Below are 25,026 nucleotides of genomic sequence, written 5' to 3'. Positions count from 1 at the left end.
CATTTAAGGAGCTGCCACTTAGTCCAGGATGGGTCTCCCTCCATTCCTTCCTGGTTGCTGTGCTCCAGGTGTTTCTTTACGGAGACCCCCCCTCTCCCCCTTGGCCTCAGGGACACGCTCCTTCCGGAGCTGTTCCTGTGCCAGCTGGTCGGTCTACAGTCCGTTCAACTCCCCCATGGATGAGCACCCTTCCTTCAGCCAAGGGGGCTGCAGGAAAAGCCCCTGCACTCGAGTCTCTCACCTCCGGGAACAATGAGCACGTCACCCCCTTTAGCAGTTTATTGTAAATGCTTTCAATCTACTGTGCAGTGGCCTTTTTAGAGTAAACTGGCAGCTTCCTGGAATACACGGCCCTGCTCCTCAGAGGCACCTCTTCTTGGGACCCAGAGCCCTTCCTGGGGATCCCCTCTCAGATTGCCGTGGGGACCGTGTCACCCATCCTGGCTGGCCCACTGCGTGCTGCCACCTGAGGGCCCTTCCTCCAGGACCATCTTTTGCAGCATGGTCGTCATCACTGTAGTGCCTACAGTGGCTGTAAGCCATGTACAGGGCACAACCTCTGCAGCCATGGGCCCTGCCCGGAGCCTCCCTCCTGCTCCCCGTGGGATCCCAGGAGTTACTCCAGTGGGAGGGTGACCGCACGGAGCCATCGCACACCCAGGCGCACCTCCGGGGGCTTGGGACCTCCACAGGAGCTCAGCTCTGGGTCAGATTTGGTGAAAGCCTTTGGCTAAATTGTGAGATTGGAAAGCTGAAAATAGGTCTCTGCATTTTTGTTGTTCAAGAGCATGTTCAGCAAAGACAGTAACCAGTGCACCCTTCCGCCAGCACTTTAATAGCAAATGTCAGAACAGTTAAAAGTAGCCCCTGGTGTGGAGTAAGAACAGCTCTTTGGTAGATGGCAGAAGGCAGCCGAAGCTCTACAGTGTGGTGTTCCCACCTCCAGCTATCTTGTAGCCCAGGTACTGGATGTGACCGTGGTCCTGGAGAAGAGTCACATGTAGGGTCTGTCAATCTAACGCTTAGTCATCAGTGTTTTGCCAGGGGCCTGCTTTATTTTAGTAAATGAAAATCTGCAAATCTGTTCCGGGAGTTGAACTGTTTTTTGTTTGCTTGTTTTTTAATTGGGGGGTTTCTGGCTCTGGTTTGGATTTTGGAAATGCCTCTGAGAGCACCACTAGCTCTTGTCTAAGCCCAGAGTGCCCAGCAAACTACCCCCGTCTGGGCCGTGGGTCACGGTGAAGCGTGGGCTTCCTTACACTGTGGAGGTGGCTTTCATCCCACGTCACTGGGTTTTACAGAAGCTCATCTATCCCTTGTTACATGTTTATTGTCTGTGTTCAAGTGGCCACAGAGATGGTATTTCATAAATGTACAGCCTGCCCTTCCCAGGGCATCTTCAGCTTTCTTCCCCTTCAGACACTTCTCACTCCTTGCCTTGTACACCTGTCATTTCTGTACGACGGGAGCCGCCTATTGCGCTGTTTGCAGAGAGCAGGCCTGGCCCTGGCTGGCCCCCAGGCATCTGTGAGTAAAGAGGTGGCCACCTGCCCTCCCTGGGTCCGCACGGTTCCCTCCGGCCCTGGCCCAGCAGGTTTCATAAACTGTTATTTTCGTGTGGTTTCTTTTAAAACTGGAAGATTATGATTTATGTTAAAGTTACAAATGTAGTTTTGACACCAACACACTTGAGTGAGTTATGTAAGAAAGAGTGTTTTGTTTGCCATTTCTCCTCCATGGAGGAGGACGCGGGAGTAACGGAAACATTTCTAGACAAGTGCTTGCGTTTATTTGCGAGACCAGGCAAAACAGGCTGCCAGGGTAGTGCGTGAAACGGCTGCTTCAGGTGTGTCACCATCCTAGGAGCACGTTGAGGACCTGAGGCCTCGAGCCCACAGGTCCTTCTCCTAAATGCTCGTTGTGGAGACAGTGAGCGGAGTCCCCCCTCCCCTTCCTAGGTTGGGGATCTGGGTGGCAGCCGGCTCACCTCTGAACTCTGAGGCGGCGGGGCTCTCGCAGGGGTCCTGGCCGGCCCACTGATGCATCTGTGTGTCCGGCCATGTGGTGAGGGTGTTTGTACCGCAGGTAAATGAACAGACCCAGGTCAGGATGCAGCTCTTAGGAAACAATTACATAATTAACTGTGTAGTTGCAGGATTTGGTGTATTTCAGAGCTTTAGCTATTAGTTTGTTTAAACCTTGCAGCCACCAGGAGGTGCTATTAGCTCCCTTGAGTTTTGGATGAGGAACTGGAGGTTAGGAGGTTGTGACAGGCAGGCTGTCATGAACCTCAGCCTGCACCGTGCTGGCTCTCAGATGAGAGGTGGCAGTGGCTTCTCCCCAAGAAGGAAAGTGTGTTGTTTTGGGTGCCCAGCTAGGGCTCTGTGTCCTCAGAAGTGTTCTATCCAATTTGTTCTCAGTCCTGCCGCATCTCAGATTCGATGGGGAGATTTCTAGTCTGGCTTTCCTGAGACATTCCTTGAGCAATGCTCGGAAATCTGCATTTTGATGTGGTCTGATGAGGGTGGCTGGCAGCCCTGCCATGCCGACCAGCTCTGCTCTCAAAGGTCCCTGGGGTGGTTCTGGGGGCAGCGCTCTTCTGGTTTAATTCTTTGTCTTCCTTCCAACCCTAAACAGGAACAGATTATCAGTCTGGTCAATCAGATCTGTGGCAAGGTATCTGGTAAGAACGGCAGCATGGAGAACTGTCTCAGTAAACCGACACCAAAAAGGGGGCCTCGCAAGAGAGCGACAGTGGACGTGCCGCCCTCCCGGCTTGCGTCCTCCGGGTCATCCAGGAGTGCTGCGAGCTCGTCCTGAAGCTGCCAACACCGCGGTCGATTGAGATCTATTTTTTTGTAATTATTATATTCTAGTTTGGAGTACTTGCTGTAGGATACAAGCTGTCTTTGCACTAGCTCTAAAGAAGATTTTCTTCTGGTTTTAGAGAACTAATTTTGTTTTAGCATTAAACTGTTGAACTTTTTTTTGTACTTAGAATACCTAGATACTGCAGTCAGATTTTTGAAACTGCCGTATAGTCACTGTTTTAAAACCCTTGAGGGGCTGTATTAATTTGTATTGCCCCTGTGGCTGACAAAAGCCTTTTTGTTCTGTTTCGTTTTTGTAACTGTTGGGGAATAAAGGCTTTTTAACCCATTTTTGAAGAGGGTGAAGTTTGGAGAACAAATTTTAAAACCTTCAGTCATGTGAGCAGATTTTTCTAGAGAGGTAAAAGGGATAGGAGACACATACACACGAAACTTGAAAAGAAATGGCTTTACTTTGGCTGTCTTTTCTTCAGTCATGTGCAAGATGAGTTTGTAACTTTAAAAACCGGAGAACCCCCCTTTTGTTTCTCTGGGCGGTTGTGGCAGCTGAAGGCGGACGTGTTTCCTAACCATAGGCAAAGCGAGGAGACTTGAGTGACGAGTTCTCTTTACCAGCACATCACTATGCATCTGAGGAGAAGAGAAGAGAGAAGACTGCCTGCCTCGGAGGGGTCACGTGCGGAAACCTGTGCCTGATTTCATTAGGAAATCCATTCTGTTATTTTTTGGTGCTGTTGGCTACTTTATCAAAAAACCCTTCAATAGCATCCTTAAGGAAAAAAAAGGAAAAAAAGTGATTGAAGCCGTAAGTGCTTCTTTGTCATAGACGTGCAATCTTTCTAACATTCCATCTTCATCTCACTGCTTGTTTCACACCTCACAAGTCAGCATTAATCTTTCTTTTTAAATTTGTTTCGTTTATGATCACACTTAGAGCCACTAGGAGGTCTGCAGTTCTTTTTGAATGTGAAAATGCATTTGCGCTCATCTTGTCTATTTTTTCTCTTCATGTTGTAACAAAAAGAAAAAAAAGAAAAAAAAAAGAATCCCATCCTTTTGTACATATGCCTGTAAATTGTTTTAAATACTTGAGCCTTTTTCTCAGTGGGAGTGGGGAGGGGGGGTGAGAAGACAAGATGAAGAAAAGCCTTACATTTCAGTTTCTTCATCGGTTGGATTGGATGCTTACAGGGTTTTTCTTGTAACATTTATAAGTGCTGCTTACATCACTGAACAACAACAAAATAATAATGGAGTAGCTGTTGCCCTTCTCCGGTTGTGTGTACAGTATGTGTGGAATAAAGAAGGGAAACTGTTTTCACAAGCTGTTCTTTGTTTCATAATTGGATTCATCGATCCCGTAGCTACCCATATTGCACTGAGCTTGCCAGTGGGACTGTCAGGAACGTCCTGTGATCCACTTTGTTGGTTGTTGTTGCAGAAGACTGAACTGTTTTGGAATATTTAACAATTACATAAACAGTCAAGTGTTTTCCAATGTGGTTGTCCGGTTTTTATGGCCTTGCTGTGTACTTTCCCTCTTTTTGACAGTAAACTTCTGCCTATGGCTTACAGTTTGACATTTAATTTATTAGCGCTGCTCTGCACTCCTCCCTTGGGAGGGAAAACTTCATGTTGTTTATTGCCAGTTTTTTGTTTACTTTTCAGGTTTGTACTACAAGGTTTAATAATAAAAACAAAGTTTTTTGGACATTTCTCTTGTGGAAGATGAGTGAATGAAACGAGCTCTTTCTTTCCCGGTAAATGGGTAGAGTGCGAGGATCCTCCCCCTCGGCCAGAGTGGCACAGACAACACAGCCTGATCTCGCTCCCTTTCCATCTGCTGCTGGTGGTTTCAGGCCCCTGCAAACAAAACCAAATGCCTGCTGTGTGCCTCTTGTTTTCTGTGGGGCCCACTGGGAACCAGCTAGTGGTCCTTCTCCCAGGAAGCGGCCCTGACACGGGTCCCTTGGCTGGGTGCGAGGGAGTCCTTATTCTGAGTGGAGGGAGAGCCATCTCGCTAGGCGCTGGGCTGTGAGGAGCGCTGAAAGGCAAACCCCATCTCTGGGACCAGTTTCTTGTCAGGAGAAGAATGGTGTATGGATGTCTATGTCTGTTTCTCTTCCTTCGGCCCAGATGTGTGTTAAGTGGGGGTTAGTTGTTGAACTGTTAATAATTTTGTAATGACCAGATGAAAACTCAGGTTTTGTTAGAGCTGAGTTTGACTACAGTTAGAAAATTCTGCTTCCTCTAAAACCTGTCTGTTAAGGGCCTTTTCTTCTGTGCTGAGCCCACGTGGAGACTACATCTCCCGGCCCAGCCAGCCCTGCAGGCTCCTCGGTGGCCTGAGTGGACCCGAGTTGCCCTTCCTGCGCCCTAAAGCCTGAAGGATGCGTGTGTGTAGAAGCCTTTCTGTACAAACTGGCCGTGTAGTCTCTCAGTTTAAAGTCCTCAAACTTTATTGTTAGCTTTTCTTTCAGTTTCTCACAGATTATTGGCAATTGTGTGACAATCAAGAGCCTCCGTTAAACCACCTGCCTTCACGGTGGGATTCTGCACCCAGCTGGGTCTTCCTCTAAGGTGCTCGGAGAATAGGATGCCCAGGTTTAGGAGTCACTGTCGTCCGTGTGTAACGTGGCAAGGGCAGTGTCCACCTCAACTCCCTCCTCATCGGATTGAACAACAGGGGACTCCCCACCCTCACTGGGGTCCTGGGTGGCTGGGTCAGTGCAGGTGGAAGATAAGGAAGGTGGCTGGGTTCGTAATTCAGAAGGGTTTGGAACCTGAAGAGTAAGTTCATCCTGACCAGTACTTGACTTGGGTCCTGCAAAATAGGAAAACACCTGTGATAGAAGTATTGCCATTTAAAACTGCCACTGAACATGCTGGTCTGAACTCAATGCTGATACAAAGGGTGTGGGTGTTTTGTTATGGAGAGCTGGGGCCTGCAGAATGAGGCTGCCCGTGACAGTGCCGGAGCTATCCCTGGAAGAGGCTATGCTAGGTGACTACAGAGGCCCCCAGGGGCCCTGAGCTGATCCTTCTGCCACCTGTGACAGATGGGAAGCTCCTGAACCCTTCCCACTATATTCAGTAAAATTCTGTGCTGAAGGCGCAAGGGCTCACACTACATTTAGTTGAGGAGCATTCCATGTAACCACGATGAAACCTAGAGTTCTTTAATCCTTGGAAGTAATTCAGAGAAAGCAATGTTAAGAGAAAAACTTTTTTAGCACTTCTCCAATTTCATTGGGAGTAAATAAGTTCTTAAAGGAATTAAAATCATATGCAGATGAGTCACTGCTTCTCAATCTCTTTTTGATGCTGGGAAAGAGGCCAGCATTTCTTCCCCCCTCCAGTGTCCCAGCCTCTCGGGATGGGGCTTCCCCTCCTGGGGACAACGTTTTTCTCACAGATTTGCTGGGAGAAGAGGACTGAGTTGAAAACACCACAAACGCAAGAACTCTTAAGGAGCTTGACCTCAGAGGCAGTGGACCTGTGGTGCTGGCAACACTGTCTAGAGGGTCCAGGTGCTGCGGGAGGACTGTGCTTTGCCTTTCCCTTGTGTGGCTGTAGGAAGACCTCAATGCTTTCTTTGTAATGATGTGCATATAAGAAGACCCCCCCAGAAGGTCTGGTCTGAAATTTAAAATGAAGTGAGCCCAAGTACAGGTTTGGAGCCTCAGTAAATAATGAATGAATGTGAAATTTTGGGAAGGCATAAAATGGAGAGAAAGTGCCCACGAGGTTGTGATGATTAAAAATATAAGCCAAATGCTTATACACACCTTGGCCTTGCCCACAGCAAAGATGAAATAACAGCTGAATGAAGGGGTAAGAGTTTGAAGATGACAAATGCATGCTGAGACCAGCACACGGTGTGAGCTACACAGGCAAGCTCCCACCTCCTAAATTCCAGTCCTTACAATAACCACAAAAACTCAAATTCTGAGACAGAGGAGGTAACACACGAATTAAGAAAGCCCCCTGTTCTTGGATGGTGTCTAGGTAGAGGGCAGAGCACTTACAATGAGAGATTCAGGACTGAACAGCTGGTTCATTGGGCACTACTGTGAGACCAGACACGGGTGAGGGGGACAAGCAGTTGACTTGGGCATTATTACTCTGATGTCCTCCTTCTGAAGGGAAATGTTAGTATGATGTTTAGGCAAGTTTGCCACCACCTACCTAAGATGGGGGACAGCACGGCATTATCTTCACCTGAATTCAAAAAGACATCCAGGGCCTCCTGGTCAGACACGTCCATCAGATCCATCTGCTCCAGCATGTCGATGTTCACCTCCATGGACGACATGCTGCCCATGGGCTCTGGGAACAGATTGGCACCAGAAGAAATTACACGTTATTTTCAGCAATACTTTCAGAACTTCAATTAGTTAGGCTAACTGCACTGTATTTTCTAGGTATAAAATGTGTCCTGCTACTCTAAACTTTTAAAAATACACCTGGGCCCTGGCCAGTGTGTTCAGTGATTAGAGCGTCAGCCTGTGCACCGAAGGGTTGTGGATTTGATTCCCAGTGAAGGGCGCGTACTTGGGTTGCAGCTTCGATCCCCAGCCCCCATAGGGGCATATACGGCAGGCAACCAATTGCTGTGTCTCTTTCACATTGATTTTTTTTCTCTCTCCCCCCACCCTCCTTCCCTCCTTTCCGCTCTCGAAAAATCAATGGAAAAAGTACCCATGGGTGAGAAGTAACAAAACAGAAAATACAGTTGGGAGCAACAGATTAAATGACACCCAGTTTGGTACTTTAAATCCATCCTAGATTAACCCTGGTCACTATCGCCTTTTACACCTTCCCTAGCGGCTTCTGTTCACCAGCAGCCCTTTGCCGGCAGGTGCTGCAGACACACCCATCTCTGCATTGAGCAGCTGGCCGTCGGGAGTAGGGTGCTGTCTGAAAGAGGCTAACACTCCTGCAGCAGCCGGAGGTTAGCAAGCTTCGCCCCACGCCCCTGCTCTGCTCTTCAATCTCAGCAGCAGGCAGTGCTGGGGCACTGGCCAGCTGGAGAGATGGGACCACGAGCTCCCTGCAGCGAAAGCGCAGACTAGGAAAAAACACAGTCCACCAGCCAAAAGCTGTATGACCACTAGGGGTGTCTCAGCCAGGGTGCCAGGTGAGAGGCCTCCTGGGTCTGGAGTTCATGTTTAAACCGCCTCTGTGGTCCAGAAAACTACAGCCAGTCAGTCACTCCGGGCATTGGTGATAGTGCCTGGGAGATGCAAGTACAAATTATTTCTGGATGGAGACACCCTTAACTTTGCATCAGAGGAAAATAAAGACAAATTCTAATCCAATCCCAAATTTACAGTGCACACAGGGAGGTCAGAAACAAACTCGGTATTAGCATCTGTTCCCAAGAATTTTAAATGACAGTATTTTTTCCTTTTTAATCTTCACCCAAGTATATTTTTTCACTTTTCAGAGAGAGTGGAAGGGGGAGGAGAGAGATTGATTGGCTGCCTCCCACACTCGCCCTGACGAGCTGGGGATTGAGCTTGAAACCGAGGTACGTACCCTTGGCCGGAATCGAACCCGGGACCCTTTAGTCTGCAGGCTGACGCTCTAACCACTGAACAAACTGGCTAGAGCAAATGACAGTATTTTTTAATCAAAAGATGGAGTTAGAAAATGAGCAAGGTATAAAAATTAGAGCAGGCATTTGAAAAAGAGCCAAGTAATTTCCAGATAAGAAAAATTTAATCACTGACATTTAAAACTCTGGGCACAAGTTAAATTGAGGATTAGTAATGAGAGCCAAAGAGAAAATTAGTAAACTAGGAGACAGACTGAACAAATTCCCCATTATACAGCAAAGAAAAAGATGGGAAATAGGAACGAGCTTAAAAGAGATGGAAAATGCAAAAGTTTACACACACAGTTCTAAAAGGAGAGAATGTGGGGAGCAGCCATATTCGGAGAGGCTATTTCCCAAACTTGCTGAAAGATCTGAGGTCCAAGATTTAGGAAGCAAAATATATTTCAAGCAAGACAAGATAAAAGAAATCCTGATCTGCATCAATTGTAGTGAAATTGACAGAACATCCAAAGAGAACGGGCAGGTGAAGAAAGACAACAAAATAGACTCAGCTTCTCAACAATATAAGGCAGAAGGCAGAATAAATTCAAAGAGGTGAGATGTCATCTCTAAAATTACATACCATTAAACAGCATTTAAGATCAAGTATAAGATAAGCACTGTGAGACAAATGACACTTCACCAGGAGCCTGCTCTCAGGAAGATTACGAATCCCAGAAGGAAGGTCTGAGATGCAAGAAATGTTAAACAGTAAAAAGTCTTGTAAGTTTGTGAGTTAATATAAAACCTTGAATAAAATACTCATATTAGTGTCCAATTTGGGGTATTTACTCTGGCAGAGTTAAAGGACTGAGCAAAGATAGGAGAGGAAGGCTGTGATGAGAGCTGAAGCAGTGTAAGGTCCTTTTTATTTGGTAGGAAGGGGAGAATCTAATCGTCTTTAGGCACCAAAAAATCATTAAAGTTCAGCACTAAAATAAATGGTAAACAGTATGTAATTTTTACTTTTAGCTGGGGAAAGATTTTTGTAGTTTAGATGATCCCACTGAAGTGACAATATCCAAAGCAACATTGCCAGGTGCCAGGCAAAGTCTGCCTTCTCTGCATCACACCTGACCAGGGCACCGACCTTGTTACAGCTGCTTCACAGCCAGCCCTATGGATCCACAAGGGACACCAGTGCAGTGTTATCCTGAAGCTTCCTCAAGGCTGACTGGTTGGGGGGACCTGATGGCACAGTAGTCAAACCTGTTCCTGGGGGCCCTTATGTGAGGGTGTTGGGCTGCTAGAAAGTGAGTGACATGCAGCTTTTCTTGTGTGGCTATGGAGGCTATCAGCATGGCATTCTGGCTTTTGGCCTTGCTTTGACTTCTGTTTTGAAAGGGGCAGAGGCTCCCTTTTCTGTCTGTGCTATCCTCCTTAAAGATGTCAAGAGTATAACTTTTAAAACAAAGGAGAGAGAAAATGGGTTAAAAAGCATAGGAAAAGATTTCAGGAAAAAGCACCAAATAAGGTGATAATGAAGTCAGGTATGTCAGTAATCACAATAAATGTAAATGAAACAAATTTGCCAGTTAACAAGAGATTAGAAAACTGAATTAAAGTGATAAAATCTAGCTATATTGTTTATAGGAGACACTCCTAAAACATAAAGACACAGAAACTAGTATTTTTTAAAAGTGGAAAGTGGGCAAACAACTTTAAGAAGAAAGCTGGTATAGCTATATTAATATTAAACAAAACAGACATAAGAGGAAACAAGCAATATTGAGCTAAAGAGTTATACTCCATGATTTTTTTAAAGGTTCAATTATCCAGGAAGATAAAGTGTAACACCCATAATCATGGAGGGGGTGGTTAGGAGGGTTACATGTACCTCTTTGAAAACTGATAATTAAGCAATCCAAATAGTAGTTATATGGGACATTTTAACAACCCAATGAACAGGCCTGATGAAATGGACATACACAGAACCCATGCCTATCATTCAGAATCTTGTTCTCAAGTACACATGATAGAAAAATTATATAAAAACCCATTCTCCAACCACAATTGAAATTTAATCAGAAATTGGTAACAAAAGGTAACTAGAAAAACCTTCATACCTTATTTTAAAACAAGCTTCTAAACAGTTCATGTGTCAAATCTTAAAGGAAAATTACAAATACCCAGAAACTATTATTAGGTAAAGTGGTACCCTAGTGAAAAATTCATAGATTTGAATACCTTATTAAGAGAAGCCTAAAAATTGAGTCTAAACATTCAACTTAAATTAGACCAAAAAAAAAAAAATTTAAATTTAAAAATCCCAGAAAATGTCCAGCACTAAAAAGAAATGATACAGTAGAAAGGAAGAATAAAACTAAAAGTTGGTTCTTTGTTGAAAATGCTTAAAAATGAGTAATTTTAAGATTCATCAAAATAATAAAAGGCCCAAATTAACAACTGAGGGATGCGAAAGCAAACCTAACCTCAGATACGGCAAAGGCTGAAGAGTACAATGGACGTTATGCTAGTATATCTGAAAACCAAAGACGAGCTTGGCAAATTCCATAGAAAATTTGCTAAAATTAACAAGAAATAGGAAGTCCTATAACTGTCAGAGAAAAGGAACAGGTAGTTCCCAGAGAAATCACTGGTCCGAGACAGTTTCAGAGGCAAGTTCTACCCATCACTCAGGAAATAAATGAAATCACTGTGTGCATGCACAGAAAATTCCAATCCCATTTAGCCACCAGTTCTCATTCCATCTAGAAACTTAATGTAATTCCAATCAAACTCTGGACAGTTTTTTTCATAGAATTTGGAAATCTGACTAAAATTTATACAGAGGGACAAAGAGCCAAGAATAGCCAAGGCAACTGAAGAGAAAAGAGAAAAGAATGTATAAAGTGCATGTAGGGGTGTACAGGAATCACTCTACTATATTTATCAAGTCTTGCTATAAAATAGGGTTCTCAACCTAGCACTACTGACACTTTGGACCAGATAATTCTCTGTTGTGGGGCTGTCCTGTACACTGTAGGACATTTTATCAGCAACCCTGACCTCCACCCACTAGATGCTAGTAGCATATCCCTAACCCAGTCACAGCAGACATAGCCAAAGGTTCCCTATGGGGCAAATTTCTACCAGTTGAGAACCACCACTTAAAGAATTATAATTAAGATACTATGGTTTTGCCCATCCGGCATGGCTCAGTGGTTGAGCATCGACCTAGGATCCAGGTGATCTGGTTCGATTCCCAGTCAGGGCGCATGCCCAGGTTTTGGGCTCGATCCCCAGCAGGAGGCAGCGGATCAACGACTGTCTCATCATTGGTGTCTCTCTCCCCCTCTCCCTTCCTCTCTGAAATCAATAAAGATATATTTTAAAAGTAAATAAAAAATGCTTTGGGAAGAGAAAAATTCAGACTGCTATTTCTGACTTAGTGTAATGAGTCTGAAATACTATGTTCACTGTAGAGATTTTTAATTTTGATTCTTCTAAATTAAAAGTCCCCCATGTTCATCCCTGGAGATGAATGCCAGGTAAGAACGGGATGCGTGACTTGCCAGGCCGGGAGTCTAAGGAATGGCTCTGCACAGGCTGTGGGGACATGCCTGTTTGTCATTTGTGAATGTCTTTGCAGCTCCAGCTGAAGCAGACAGTTAAAACACCCACATCCTACAATTTTCTTCGTTAATGCTTTTGAAACCACACATATTGGCAACATGTGCCTGACTCCATATTTTTACCTTAAAAAAATAAGCCTAACACTTTTTGAAACTTGAAGAAAATTGTTTTTTAAGAGCTCAAAACCAAAAAAATTCAGTTACTTAATGTTTAACTGATGCCTGTTCAACAACTGCTGACACTGCACTGTGCTGGCCCCAGAGGACCTGCGTCACAACTAGGCCCTATGTCGGGTTCACTGCCAAGAGAAACAGGTGCTTCTGAACCTGCTGTGCTTCTCTTACTTCATCATCCCGTCAGGGTGTTCATGGCCATGGTCTCCCTGAGAATGGGAGCTTCTTAAGACACTTCATTTTCTTTTTGCCTCCTCTGGGCCTGGAAGTGTGAACACTTAGCAGGTGCTCAGGAAATGTCTGCTGAACTAAATTGAACAAGGGTAGCATTAAAGTGTTTAGCAATAAGAATTTCTATTCCTGTTCTCTTCGTTGTCCCACATTCTCTTGGTGTAATGTCTCATTATGCTCAAATGTGTGGGTCAAATTGCCAGGGTGTGTATGTCTGAATGGGCTGAATGTTTGTGTTCCCCTCAATTTGTATGTTAAAGCTCTAACCCTCCTTATGATGGTATTTGGAAGCAGGGTCTTTGGGACATGATTAGGGTTAGATGAGGTCATGAGGGTGGGGCCCTTGCAATGGGATTAGTGCCCTCCTAATAAGAGACACCAGAGAGATGCTCTCTCCATCATGTGAGGACAGTGAGGTACCAGCCAGGAAGAGAACCCCGACGGAACCAAATTAGCCAGCACCTTGGTCTAGGACTTCCGGCCTCCAGAACTGAGAGAAATAAACTGTTGTTTCCACCACATGCAGCCTGTGATACTTTGTTATGGCAGCCTGAGCTAAGATGATGTCCTTCTCAGCTCCTGCCCATGACAGGGCACAAATCGTGGAGCAAAGAGAGAGCTCTCCAGCTATCTGAACGTACTCTGAGGAAACAGGCAGGCTATCTTTTCTAGATGAAGATTTGACATCAGTGGAATCAGAGAGGGAGAGCTGACTTGACATAAAGAGGTTAAACTTCAAATCTATACTGTCCACTGTTGAGTTTAAAAGCATTGTCTACATAATGTGGTCTTCAGTGCCCATGAGCCTTCACACATTACTATTCACTTGTTTTTCCTACAGTATTTTCCTTCCTTGTTCTTTGATTTCTTTACCCTCTCCTAGGGGGTGGGCAAAGAATTGACTGATGAGAAACAGAGTGAGGGTGACAGATAAACTGGGGGCTGTGGTCAGGGTCTGGGTATTGAGAACGAAGTCCAGGGTGAGGAAGGCCAGGGAAGAGTATGAGAGTTGAGTAGAGAGAGCTGGGAAGAAGGGGGGGTTTCCAGAAGGTAAGATGCCCAGGGGGACAGAAAGGCCTTGCGGGGATGCAGGGACGCTGTGGGCACCTCTTCACACTATTTGTGACTGCGAGGCTGCTCCTGCCCCCTCAGCACCGACTGAGAGGAAAAGGTAAGCTGCCCCTGCCACCCCGACTGTTCCTCCAAGGCAGTCAGGTCTTGGGAAGGAGAGGCTGATGAAGGGGCCTGCCTTCTCCACTATTCAGTTTGCTCTCAGGAGCTCTGAGATGCAGCCTAATATTCATGCATCTAGATGTTCATCACAGCACAGTTACAGAGGTTCAACTAGGAACCCTGACAATGAAGATACCTTTCAAAAAACTTTTAATGATATCAGGGGAAAGATCCCACTTAGTAATAATAATAGGTAGATAAAAAGCCAGATATAGTTTGGTCCCAATTATATAAATGGATTCTCTCACATACACAGTCTGGAAAGAACCACTCTAAAATAGTACTAGGAATTATTCTGTGCTGTAGAATTATGGGTAATGTTTCTTTTGTCTTTTTTCCCCCTAACATATTTGATACGTTTTCTAAATATCTTCAACTAAAGCCCAGAATTATAGAAAGAGGCAAAAACAATGGCAAGACAAATATGAGTCCACTCTGATTTGGGGGGACTTTATTCCCACTCCCCACTCGGGGATGCAGCATGACATTTCCACACACCCAAGAAGCCCACTCCTGCTGCCAGCCCCCACCCCCCACCCCACCACTTGCCTCGCCTCTCTGATATCTGCAGGTAGCCTGTGGAAAGGTACTGCTCCATGTCCTGCTGGAAGGCTTCCTCAAAAAACTTCTGCCGCTCCTTCAGCTTCATTTGCTGGGTGTGCTCCATTTCCAGGACCTTCTGGGTGTGCTCGGCATCCAGTTCAGCTAAGGAACAGAATAATTTGGGTCAGGGTTGAAAAGAAACTGAGAAAGGAAATGGGTATTAAATATCTACTCATAGCTACCCTCTAAGCTGATAGTGTCAAAGTTTAAAGGGTAATCTGACTGCAACACAGCCACCTCCTCTCCCCCAACTGGCTGCACTTGTTCCTGCTACCTTTGCTCATGCTGTTCCCTCTGCCTGGAATGACTTTCCCATCCACATCTCCCACTCTTCCCAGAAGAGATGTCCGTCTTTCAAGACTGACTTCTCAGTTAACCCCTTAACTCAAATAGAATTTGCTGCTCCGCCCTGAGGATTCCATAACACTGTGATCAAACTATGCATTACAGTACAATAGGTAAAGACTTGAACTTCCTGGAGGACTGTGACCATATGTTATTCATTTTAATATCACCCAGCTCAGAGCCCTGCACATAGTAAGGAGTCAATAAATGTTTCTTAACAACAATGTAGCCACTGTGGTCTAGAAGAAAAGTGTCTGGTCTTGGCTTTGCTGTTTATTAACTGTGCAACCTGGCTAAGTCAGTCAACCTTTCTGAGCCTTACATTACTCATCTGAAAATTTGGGACAGAAATATTAACCCAATATTAATGTGAAGCTTAAATGAAATAACGTGAAAGAACTTTATAATTAGAATGAGCAGTGATCCTTCAAGGCAAAGCTGAGGATGTAAGAAAACAGAGACCTCAGCCTGGCTGACACCCTGATCTCAGCCTGGGAGACCAAGCAGAGAACCTCGCTGTTACACCAGGCCGTGACTTCTGACCTACAGACGTAGCTAATTTGTGTTGTTTTAAGCTGTTAAATTTGTAGTGATCTATTATGCAGGAATATGGGATACTCTTAATAAGCTGTGTATATGAATTCCAGTCCCTGCCCAAATATGACTGGCTGAAGAATTTAAAAAAGAACAACTTGAGTTATTTACCTTAAACAAATATTTTGCAACACCTACCCTGTGGCAGACACCATGCTTAGTTGAGTCTGGCAGGAGAACAAAGTTTCAGCTATCTTACTGTCCTGGGATAAACACAGGGCCCAAAGCACTGAAACAATCTCACCAAGGGCACTGTTCCCTAAGGGTCATTTCTGGGGAGTGTCAACAACTTTGGGATATTAGAATTCATTCAATTCCAAACATCAACCCCAAAACAAAATCTGATTAAAAAATGCACAGAGGATCTGAATAGACATTTTTCCAAAGAAGACATAGAAGTGGCCAAGAGGTACATGAAAATGTGCTCACCATCACTAATCAGGGAAATGCAAATCAAAACCATAATAAAGTATCTGCCTTACACCTGTTGGAATGGCTCTTATCAAAAAACACAAGAAATCCGTTGGCAAGGGTGTGGAGAAAAAGGCATCGTACATTCTTGGTGGTACTGTAAACTGGTACAGCCACTATGGAAAACAATATGAAGTGTCCTTAAAAAATTAAAAATACATCTACTGTATGATCCAGCCATCTAACTTCTGGGTGTTTAGCCAAAGGAAATGAAAACAAGATCTCAAAAAGATATCTACACTCTCATGTTTACTGCAGCTATTCACAACAGCCAAGACACAGAAAGAGCCTCAGTGTCTGTCACTGGATGAACGGATAATGAAGGTGTGTATGTAAACAAAGGAGTATCAGTCAGCACGAGATAGAAGGAAATCCAGGTTTGTGCCCTTGACTGGAAATCGAACCCATGCCCCTTTGTTCCACAGGACGACACTCTAACCACTGAGTCACACCGTCCAGGGCTCAAGAGATTTTTTGAACAACAAAAAAACCACCATAGCAGTACATACAATCAACAATGTGACTGATCTGCCTTAGTCATTCCCTTACCCCCACAAACACCCAACACCACATTTCACAACTCCTGAGTTCTATATAATCCTGTAGGTATCACATATCTTAAAAACTCTCTAATGGAGTCTATTTTTATTCCAAACTGGTTATAGTCTCCAATACTTAGAATATTCTGGACATTCTTCTAATCTATATACATGCAAGAAATACAAATTAATATTAACCAAATCAAAGCAACACAAACAGGAAAGTAAATCTTCCTGAGTACATATCATTCTACGTAAATATTGATGATGTGCACTCTGTTCATACTATCACAATTGTTATGTGGATTCTATATTTCCACATCACCCTAACTTACACACCCATCTCACATTTTTGCTTACAGCAAGGGTAGGGAACCTTTTTCTGCCAAGGGCCATTTGGATATTTATAACATCATTCTGGGGCCATACAAAATTATCAGCTTAAAAATTAGCTATGAAAAAAGCTCCTAGATTTATTGAATTTCGAGTCCCTCCTGCAGTTGCCTTAGCAGGGACTGACCAAATGACTCTGAAAGGCAGCTCTTTGGGGTCTCTTTCCTATCTATGCCCACAAGGCCCCACCTCAAGGCTATGCCTGTGCATCCCTATGATTTTCTGGTCAGAGTATTCTGTGAATCCTGGAACCAATAAGCCAGTATAGCCCAGTAGTTCTGGGGTATGAAGGCAGCTTTCACCCAATGGGTGACAGAAGTCAGTGTACCAAAGCCCCCGTCTCCCATCCTTTGGATGGACAATTCTAGGAGGCATTCTGAACACTTCTCAGAGATCCTGGTGGAGCTGCAGACCCTCAGCTATGGCAGCAATGTGAATAATCCATCCCTTAATTGACTTTTCCTCCTTTGCTCACTCTCTCTGCTCTCACTCCTGGCTTCCTGGGATTACCTCCCAAACTTCCTGTAGCAAAAACCTCATCTCAGGCTCTGCTTCCAGGGAAACCCAAACTAAGCAATCACTAACTTAATCTCTCTGTCTCAACTTCCTCCTCTGTACAAGAAAGGTAAAAAGACCAATTTCATAGGGTTGTTGGCAGGATTACATGGGGTAACGTGCATCTCCAGACACACAGCACTGACCAATAGCTGACAGCTAATATTAATACCAGCATTATTTAAAACATCAGATTCTTGAAAAGGAAATGATGTGACATGTTACCACGAACCAGGAGGGGTACAACACTGAGAGTTGTCCTAACTCAGCCCCACTCAGATATTTCAGAGCTAGTCACTTCTCGGTGACCTTAATAAATCTGCAAGAATTCAGAGTGTGCTCCTGAGAGCAGAAAAAGAGAACTGAAGAAGATGGCTTTTCCTTTGTCTCACTTCAGCCATCAGCCCAACCCACGGCTTCAAGACTGCAGAGTGCACCAGAATGGTCAACCCTAAAGTAGATTAAGTATGCTTCAAACACTCCACACAAAGGTCAATTAACCTTTGAAAAACTAATTCCAGAATAAGTAGCTCCAAAACAAAGAACAATGCAGAAATCATCGAAGGGGTTTTCATGAAAGAACATGTTTGAACTGAATTAAGCTTTTCTATAGACACAGAGATATAGTTATTTAACTTGGAAATGCACTCTTCTCAAGGCTCTGCTTCAGAAGTTCAGTTCTCTCATGTTTCTCAACTGTAAGTCCTACAGTCTTTTATCTTAGGTCTTCTGTATTGGAATGAAATCTAATCATGTCTCACCCCTCACAAAAGGGGAAGTTTGGATTAGGAAACTTAAAATGAGTTTTTTAAAAAGAAATAATTGTTTTAAGTTTTAAAACATGTTACACACTTGTTTGAAATTTTTCCAACTGCCCTATACTGGCTCACACTGTTTCAGAGCCCCTTTTACATCTCAGCTACTACCAAGATAGACTCTGAAAAGTGAGTACAGTTACACTATACCAGCTCTGCACTCAGGCCACTGATGAAAAACCACACGGCACACACTGATTAACTGTCCTGCTCAGCCCCTGAGAAGATTTGCCCTCAACTACATGCCTGTGTGAGGACGTTCTATTTCTGCTGTTTGTCCTGGAGTCACCAGCCCAGTTTTCACCGAGAAACAACCACATTTGGGAATAGTGAAATGACAGAAGGACATCTGAGGAAATATTTCAAATCTAGAGGTTTAGTAGCATGTGAATTTAGAATGAGTATGGGAAATATAAAGTCTGGAGCATTTTCTACATGGAAAAATGATGCCTTGTTTGTATTTAAGATGTCATTTATTATATTAGTCAAAGCAAGACAAATATGATGATTTATAAAACTTCAAAACATAGCCTTCAAATGAAAAAGAAAAAGCCACAAAAGAACTGTAGTTTTTCTACCAGGAATCAGGAGTAATCATTTAACTCTATTATCAGCCCAGGTCTGTTTCTCTTTTATTTCAATTCCAGATCATTGCTCAAGTTTTATCTGACTGCAACTTCCACTTTAGCCACCACTACCAATTTCAAATGGATAAATTACTCAAAACAACAAAAAAATCCCATTACCAATGAAGATGGTATAATCAATTTTCAATTATATGTTTTAATGGAGCATAAGGGTTCCACAAGATATATGAAATATTTTTTAAAACCCATCAAGCTCATTTTAGGAACCATTTCAACCTATTCCACAACTAAGCCTTTAACACCGCTTCTAAGTATTAAAAGACAGTGAGGTGTTAGGACTGAAAATAGCACCCCCCTCCCCCCCAGCTGCTGGGAGGAAGGAAATGGGTGATGTGAGGAAAACCAGGGAAACTCTCTGGTAAAAGAGAGAATCTCTTCAATTGTTAAAAGAGAAACAATAAAATTTAAATATGAGTTTAGAAAAATTCTGGTAATCTTTACATAACATTAAAGATTAAGAGAATTTTTTATTCAAGATAAATAACAGACTAAGAATAAATTTAAAAACTGATTTAAATATTTACAGTTCAGATGTTTTAATATTGTTGGAGAGTATGAATTTTGTGATACTAAAATACATATGACATGATCAAGGCAGAAATGTGAAATCTTTATAAATTTCTAAATACAAATAGTAAAAAAATACTTTCCAAACTGTTTTTGATAAAAATTTAACTGCCAACAGGCTGTCAAACTACAGGACCTCTAAAAGACAATACTAAAATCTGTCAGAGTGACAGAATTTTAAAAAATCCTCTGAAATCAACAAAAATAGATAACCACAACTAACATCTGGGTGTACAGGTTTTCTTTTTTCCTTGAACTAGATGAAATTACTATATTCAATCTTTTTTTTTCTGGAAGAATTGTTGTGTTCAACTTTTTTCTTTAAAACAGTTGTAGGTTCACAGGATGTTGTCAAGAAAAGTACAGTGTAGTCCTGTGCATCCACCCTGAACTTCCCCAGTGCTAACATCTTACACCAGGATGGTACAGCATCAAAATCCAAACAACCGACACTGGTGCACTCCACAGAGCTTAGTCAGACTTCACCAGTCACACATGCACATGCACTTGTGTGTTTGGGAGGTGAGACCTACTAACTGTAATGCAGGGGATCTGTTGCCTGCGCTGCTTCTTTTCCCCAGAGTATGTGTCTGTTAGAAACAAGTTTCAACTTCCTCTTAAACATTTGAATACTTGCTTCTTTTCTAAAGGTACTTTCAGTTCCTTGAGATATTTCTTTTTCTTCTTCTAACTTTACTTTCTTTGCATTTGGACGTAGTAAAACATTTAATTTTAAAAAATTCTATTCAGGAACTGAGGACTTGTTAGACAATGACAGAATATATAATACAAGAAGATTTCCTCCCAGTTTTAAAACCCACTAATTCTGTACTTTTACTCTTAACAGCTATGTTGTGTTTCTACCTTAGTTTTCAAAATAAGACAAACTCAACCATTTTTAAAGTCTCCCCAACCTCCTGCCCCCACCTTAAAAAATGAATACAAACTATCTCAGATTGGACCAAAAACACATATTAAAATATTTTTCTAGAATTGGAGTTTTTATACATGGATTTTTAAAAAATATATCTTTATTGATTTCAGAGAGAGGAAAGGAGAGAGAGCGAGCGATAGAAACACCAATGGTGAGAGAGTCATTGATTGAGCCCCCAACCTGGGCATGTGCCCTGACTGGGAATTGAACCCCGATCACCTGGATCCTAGGTCGATGCTCAACTGCTGAGCCATGCTCGGCCGGGCTACACAAGGATTTTTAAAATATCAACATCTGTGCCCTATGTTTCTACAGTTTTTAAAAGCTTTCTGTTTAGCTTTCATGAATAATTAGTTTCTAAGACAGACCTAAAATTATTCTATACCATGTATTATTTCTATGAGTATTCTCTGGAGTATTATAGAGCTCTTATTCCTCAGAATTGGTATTTAGAAAATTAATTCTCCTGCCCAGCTGGGCGTGGCTCAGCGGTTAAGCGTCGACCTAGGATCCAGGCGATCAGGGTTCGATTCCCGGTCAGGGCACATGCCCGGGTTGCAGGCTCGATCAAGGACTCTCTCATCATTGATGTTTCTATCTATCTCTCTCCCTCTCCCTTCCTCTCTCTGAAATCAACAGATATACTTTTTAAAAATAAAATAAACTTTAAAAAAAAAGGAAATTAATTCTCCTGAGCATGCTAAAATTAACACATTTTTAAAAAGAATGTAAAATGACTTTTTACAGAACTTTTCTTCACTCTCCCTCTAATATATACACGCACATACACATACATACTCCTTACACAACATTTATCAAGAACAAAATGGTACTTATTTTATTTCTTTGACATGCAACTAAGAAAGGATGGTCCTTACCTAAATGGGTGGTTTAGAATAATGGCAGGTTTTGCAGACAGTCAGAATAAATAACTTTTAGACAAAAAAGAACTCATGGCAACTCCTCAGGAGACATCAAGTTCAGTCCTTCTGAGCAGCTACTGAACAGCTGTTTCCTAAGCCGACATCACAGGAAACAAACACTATTCTAGTATTTAAACTTCTGGAACACTTTAAAAATTTCCATCAATTACCCTGAAGGAAATGACAACTATCCAGAATATTAGCAAAATTGATATTGCAGAAACACACTGTGTACAAAGTTTGCTGAAAAAATAAGACAGAAATGCTCAGCTGTACCTTATCTTTTCTGGGAGGGGAAAGGCAGCCCAGATGACCTGGTGTAGCTGCAGATGCCTGAGCCACACCATTCACTCTCCATGCCTCAGACTGTCCATCAATTAGAGGGAGGAGGAGGGGTTGGATGATATCCATAAGAAGATCACTTCCAGCTCTTAAATACTACATTTCTATTTTATTAACTTTTCATTAGGGTAGGAAGAGGTAATCCCAAATCTTTTTGGTGAAGTCATATGAAAATCAGGTTAGCCTTAAGGAATTTAGGGCCTTTTGAATTAGACAGTGATATTTCAAAAAAAATTAAATGTAACTATTAACAAAAACCTGAAGGTATTTTTGTATCCATTTTCCTGATCATTTTATTGCTTAAAGAATGATTAGAACCAAAAAGCTTAAGATTAAAGGATAAGTGAGAAATGCACTCAATCTGTGGTCAGAGGCTTCATGATCTATGAACCTGCTCAAGGCTAAAGGTGGGAGGTTGAGAATAGAGCTTAGTGTCCTGAAAGGAGTTCAGGTAGCACGAGACTGCTGTACCTTCCTCCAGGGATCAACAGATAACTAAACGGATAGGATGAGTCAGGTCATGGAGTGTTTCAACTCCATTTGAAAGTGCAATTCTGTGATATGTTGACAAAAGGTACTTTTTCCAGAAATAATATATAAAAATGCTATATAAAATACAAAGCATATTTCATGTTATCCCATTCTATGGGTGGTTTCCATTTTTTTCTTGTAGGACTAAAAAATTCCAGGCTAGAAGCTCTGTGGCATGGATGTTTAGACAATAGCCAATCCCGTAAAATTTTTAAGTCACATCTGAACCTTCCCTGAATTTTACTTAGAGTACTGGCCTACTCAATAACAATTATTTGGGAGGGGGAGAAGGGAAGAGGGTTAGATTTCTACAGGAATCCTTTCAAACTCCAAAGATGTTTTTTTATTACTGCATGAGACTCCGGAAAATCAGTATAAACCTGCTATTAAAGAATTCATTCAAAGTGGTTATAAAGAAAGTAGGCCAGTGGCTCTCAACTTTCAGTGGCATAAAAATCACCTCAAGGGTGGATGAACACAGACTGCTGGGCCCCAAGCCCAGAGTTTCTGATTCAGTAACAGGCCAGAGAATTTGCATTTCTAATCAATTCTCAGGTGATGCTGATACTGTGGGGTCCAAGGACCAGACTTTAAGAACCACTGTTGAGGTGAACTATATCTGTGCACCCAATTCACTCAAATTTTTACTTTGCACAAATATTTACAGAATGAAAAAAAGAGAGAAATATAAGATGGGGAAGCTGGCACAATTCATGGAAATGACAGAAATGTCTTCTCCTTAACTCTTTTAAAAACATTTATGAAAGCATCCAAAAAGGAAAATCTCCAGCAATAACCAAAATGCATAATCACAAACAAGCATGGCCTATGGTAATCTTTACAGATAAGAGACAAGCACCCTAGGGTGGGTTCCCTCCAGAGCAACTCTATCACATTCTGTAGAACCCCTTAAGTCCCTGCTCAATGGCTTCGTGGCTTTGTACAGCAGGAGACAAAAATGAGGTGATCAGATCTATTCTTTGTCCCGAACCCTAGATCTAACCAATGATATGTTCTCATCCTCTCCACTTTCAGAGACAACATAAAAAGGTCTTCTGATCATTTTCAGGTAGACATTCATGTAAGCAATATAAAATTATATCTGTATTTAAAACTAATAGACAAAACTCTGGCAAATTAAAACTAAGAGAAGAGAAAAAAGTAAACATACCCAAAGTGAGATATGAGAGAGGGTATGCCCACACAGATGCAGAAGAGATGTTAAAATATGTGACAAATGATGGGGTTCAGGACACGCTACCCCCAAATATGGTCCCTTGGCATACTGAATATTTTAAGCTGAAGGAGTCTGAGAAAATGGCAGAAGCAAGAAGGTCACTCCTCCATCCCTCCTTTCTCCCCTGGAACAGGGCATAGGACCCTCATATGAGAGGTGCCCTCCCCATACCCGGATGAGAGGAGCATCCTTGTCAAGACAGAGGGACTCAGAAGAATCTGCGCACTGGGCCTCGTGGGGTCTCCCCAGGTTTCTGCACTCGCCTCGCCCTCCTTCTCCTGTCATATCCACCACTGTGCGCGCCCCACTCAACCCCACGCAACAATACACTCAGGTCTTCATTTCCTTATGAAGGTCCCGTGTGAAATAAATTTATATTACATAAATTTGCATGTTTTTGTCCTGTTAACCTGTTTTTGTCAGTTTAATTTTCAGACACAGTCAGGGACCCTAAGAGGATTGATGAAAACTTTGCCCAAATATATGCTAACACATTCTGAAATGTCAATGAAATGAAAAATTTGAATCAAAATTATACATACTACAGAAATTAACAAAATAACTGAAATTGTTAAATATAAAAATCTGATGGGAAAAATTTAAATTCTTTTCAGTTTTTCAAGGATCATGGGTATGGCAAAGGATATAACACTACTAATTCTGATATCACAACTTCGATCATATATCTTTTTAAAAGGTAGAAGAACGGCTAGCCTAGCCTTACCAGATATTAAAACACTTGATAAAACAATAATGAAAAGATCATGGAAAACAAGAAGAGATGGACTATCCCCCAAACAGACTCAATCATATATTTAACCAAAAGGAAATATCAGAATAAGTAAAATAATTTGTAATAACTAGTATTGTAAAAACTAGTTGGCCAATTATAAAATCAATTTAAAGGCATACCAGATGAATCAAATAATTGAACATCAAAAATAAAATATGAACAATTTAAAAAAAACAACAAATTAAATCTTTCAAGTTATCAATAGAGGGGTCTTCCACACTATTGAAAAGATTATCAAAGATCAAGAGATCTTGGTAACACAAACACTAAGTACTCTTGCATGTTTAAAAAAATACAATAGAATGGGAAATGATAGATTGAAGGGAAAAAAAAGTTACTGTTACCACAAGTGGCAAAAGACCATTATTTTTACCATAGTAAAAAATGAAGCAAACTGTTGGAAAAAATTAAGGTCCCAATAAAACCCTTTCTATAGAAAAAATACACACAGATAATTCACAGAAGAGAAAAAATGTTCAGCTCTATATGTTATCAAAAAATGAAGTAACATTTCTGGCCACTTAGATATTGGCCAATATATAAGAGTAAGGTGAGCCTGGCTGGGCATGGCTCAGCTGTTGAGCGTCGACCTAGTATCCAGATCTCTATTTGATTCCCGGTCAGGGCACATGCCCCGGTTGTGGGCTCGATCCCTAGTCGGGGGCGTGCAGGAGGCAGCCGATCAATGACTCCCTCATCACTGATGTTTCTCTCTCTCTCCCCCTCTCCCTTCCTCTCTCTGAAATCAATAAAGATATATTAAAAAAAAAAAAAATGATTGTGGTGACGTATTTAAAAAAAAGTGTAAGGTGAGATACCTTTATTAGAGATTGTGTAGATTGTTAAAAGACCCTTTGAAAGCAATTTGGTATCATTTACCAAAACCCATTAAAAATCCATATACTCTCCACCTAATGCTACCTCTTCTGAAGATGTACACAAATTACAAAATTCAAGAGAAAAGCTAGCTACATAAAGCAGCTCATTTCTGCATTAAGTGACACATCCACTTAATGAACCATCATGTAGCCATCAATAAATACGACCAAGTTATTTATAAGATGGTAAGTGAAAGAAGAATAAAAAGGCAA

General features: G+C 42.2%; 2 protein-coding genes across 2 annotated transcripts in view; one reads left to right on the top strand and one right to left on the bottom strand.

The window, feature by feature from the left end:
• Positions 1 to 4,542, top strand: part of JARID2 (jumonji and AT-rich interaction domain containing 2) — a 242,501-nt gene extending 237,959 nt beyond the window's left edge. The window contains exon 18 of the mRNA XM_016205347.2: positions 2,638 to 4,542. Within this exon, the coding sequence (XP_016060833.2) occupies positions 2,638 to 2,820 (183 nt within the window). The 3' untranslated portion in view covers positions 2,821 to 4,542. The remainder of the gene's footprint in view (positions 1 to 2,637) is intronic.
• Positions 4,543 to 5,268: 726 nt separating this feature from the next.
• The window catches only part of DTNBP1 (dystrobrevin binding protein 1), a 92,028-nt gene continuing 72,270 nt past the window's right edge, over positions 5,269 to 25,026 (bottom strand). The window contains exons 8-10 of the mRNA XM_087820632.1: positions 14,196 to 14,351; positions 7,020 to 7,160; positions 5,269 to 5,655 (exon numbers count right to left, since the gene is read on the bottom strand). Of these exons, the coding sequence (XP_087676758.1) occupies positions 5,438 to 5,655; positions 7,020 to 7,160; positions 14,196 to 14,351 (515 nt within the window). The 3' untranslated portion in view covers positions 5,269 to 5,437. The remainder of the gene's footprint in view (positions 5,656 to 7,019; positions 7,161 to 14,195; positions 14,352 to 25,026) is intronic.

The sequence above is a fragment of the Miniopterus natalensis genome, chromosome 9 (genome assembly GCF_054644295.1).
Source record: "Miniopterus natalensis isolate mMinNat1 chromosome 9, mMinNat1.hap1, whole genome shotgun sequence".
Taxonomy (NCBI): Eukaryota; Metazoa; Chordata; class Mammalia; order Chiroptera; family Miniopteridae; genus Miniopterus; species Miniopterus natalensis.
This window is presented reverse-complemented; position numbering and strand designations above follow the sequence as displayed.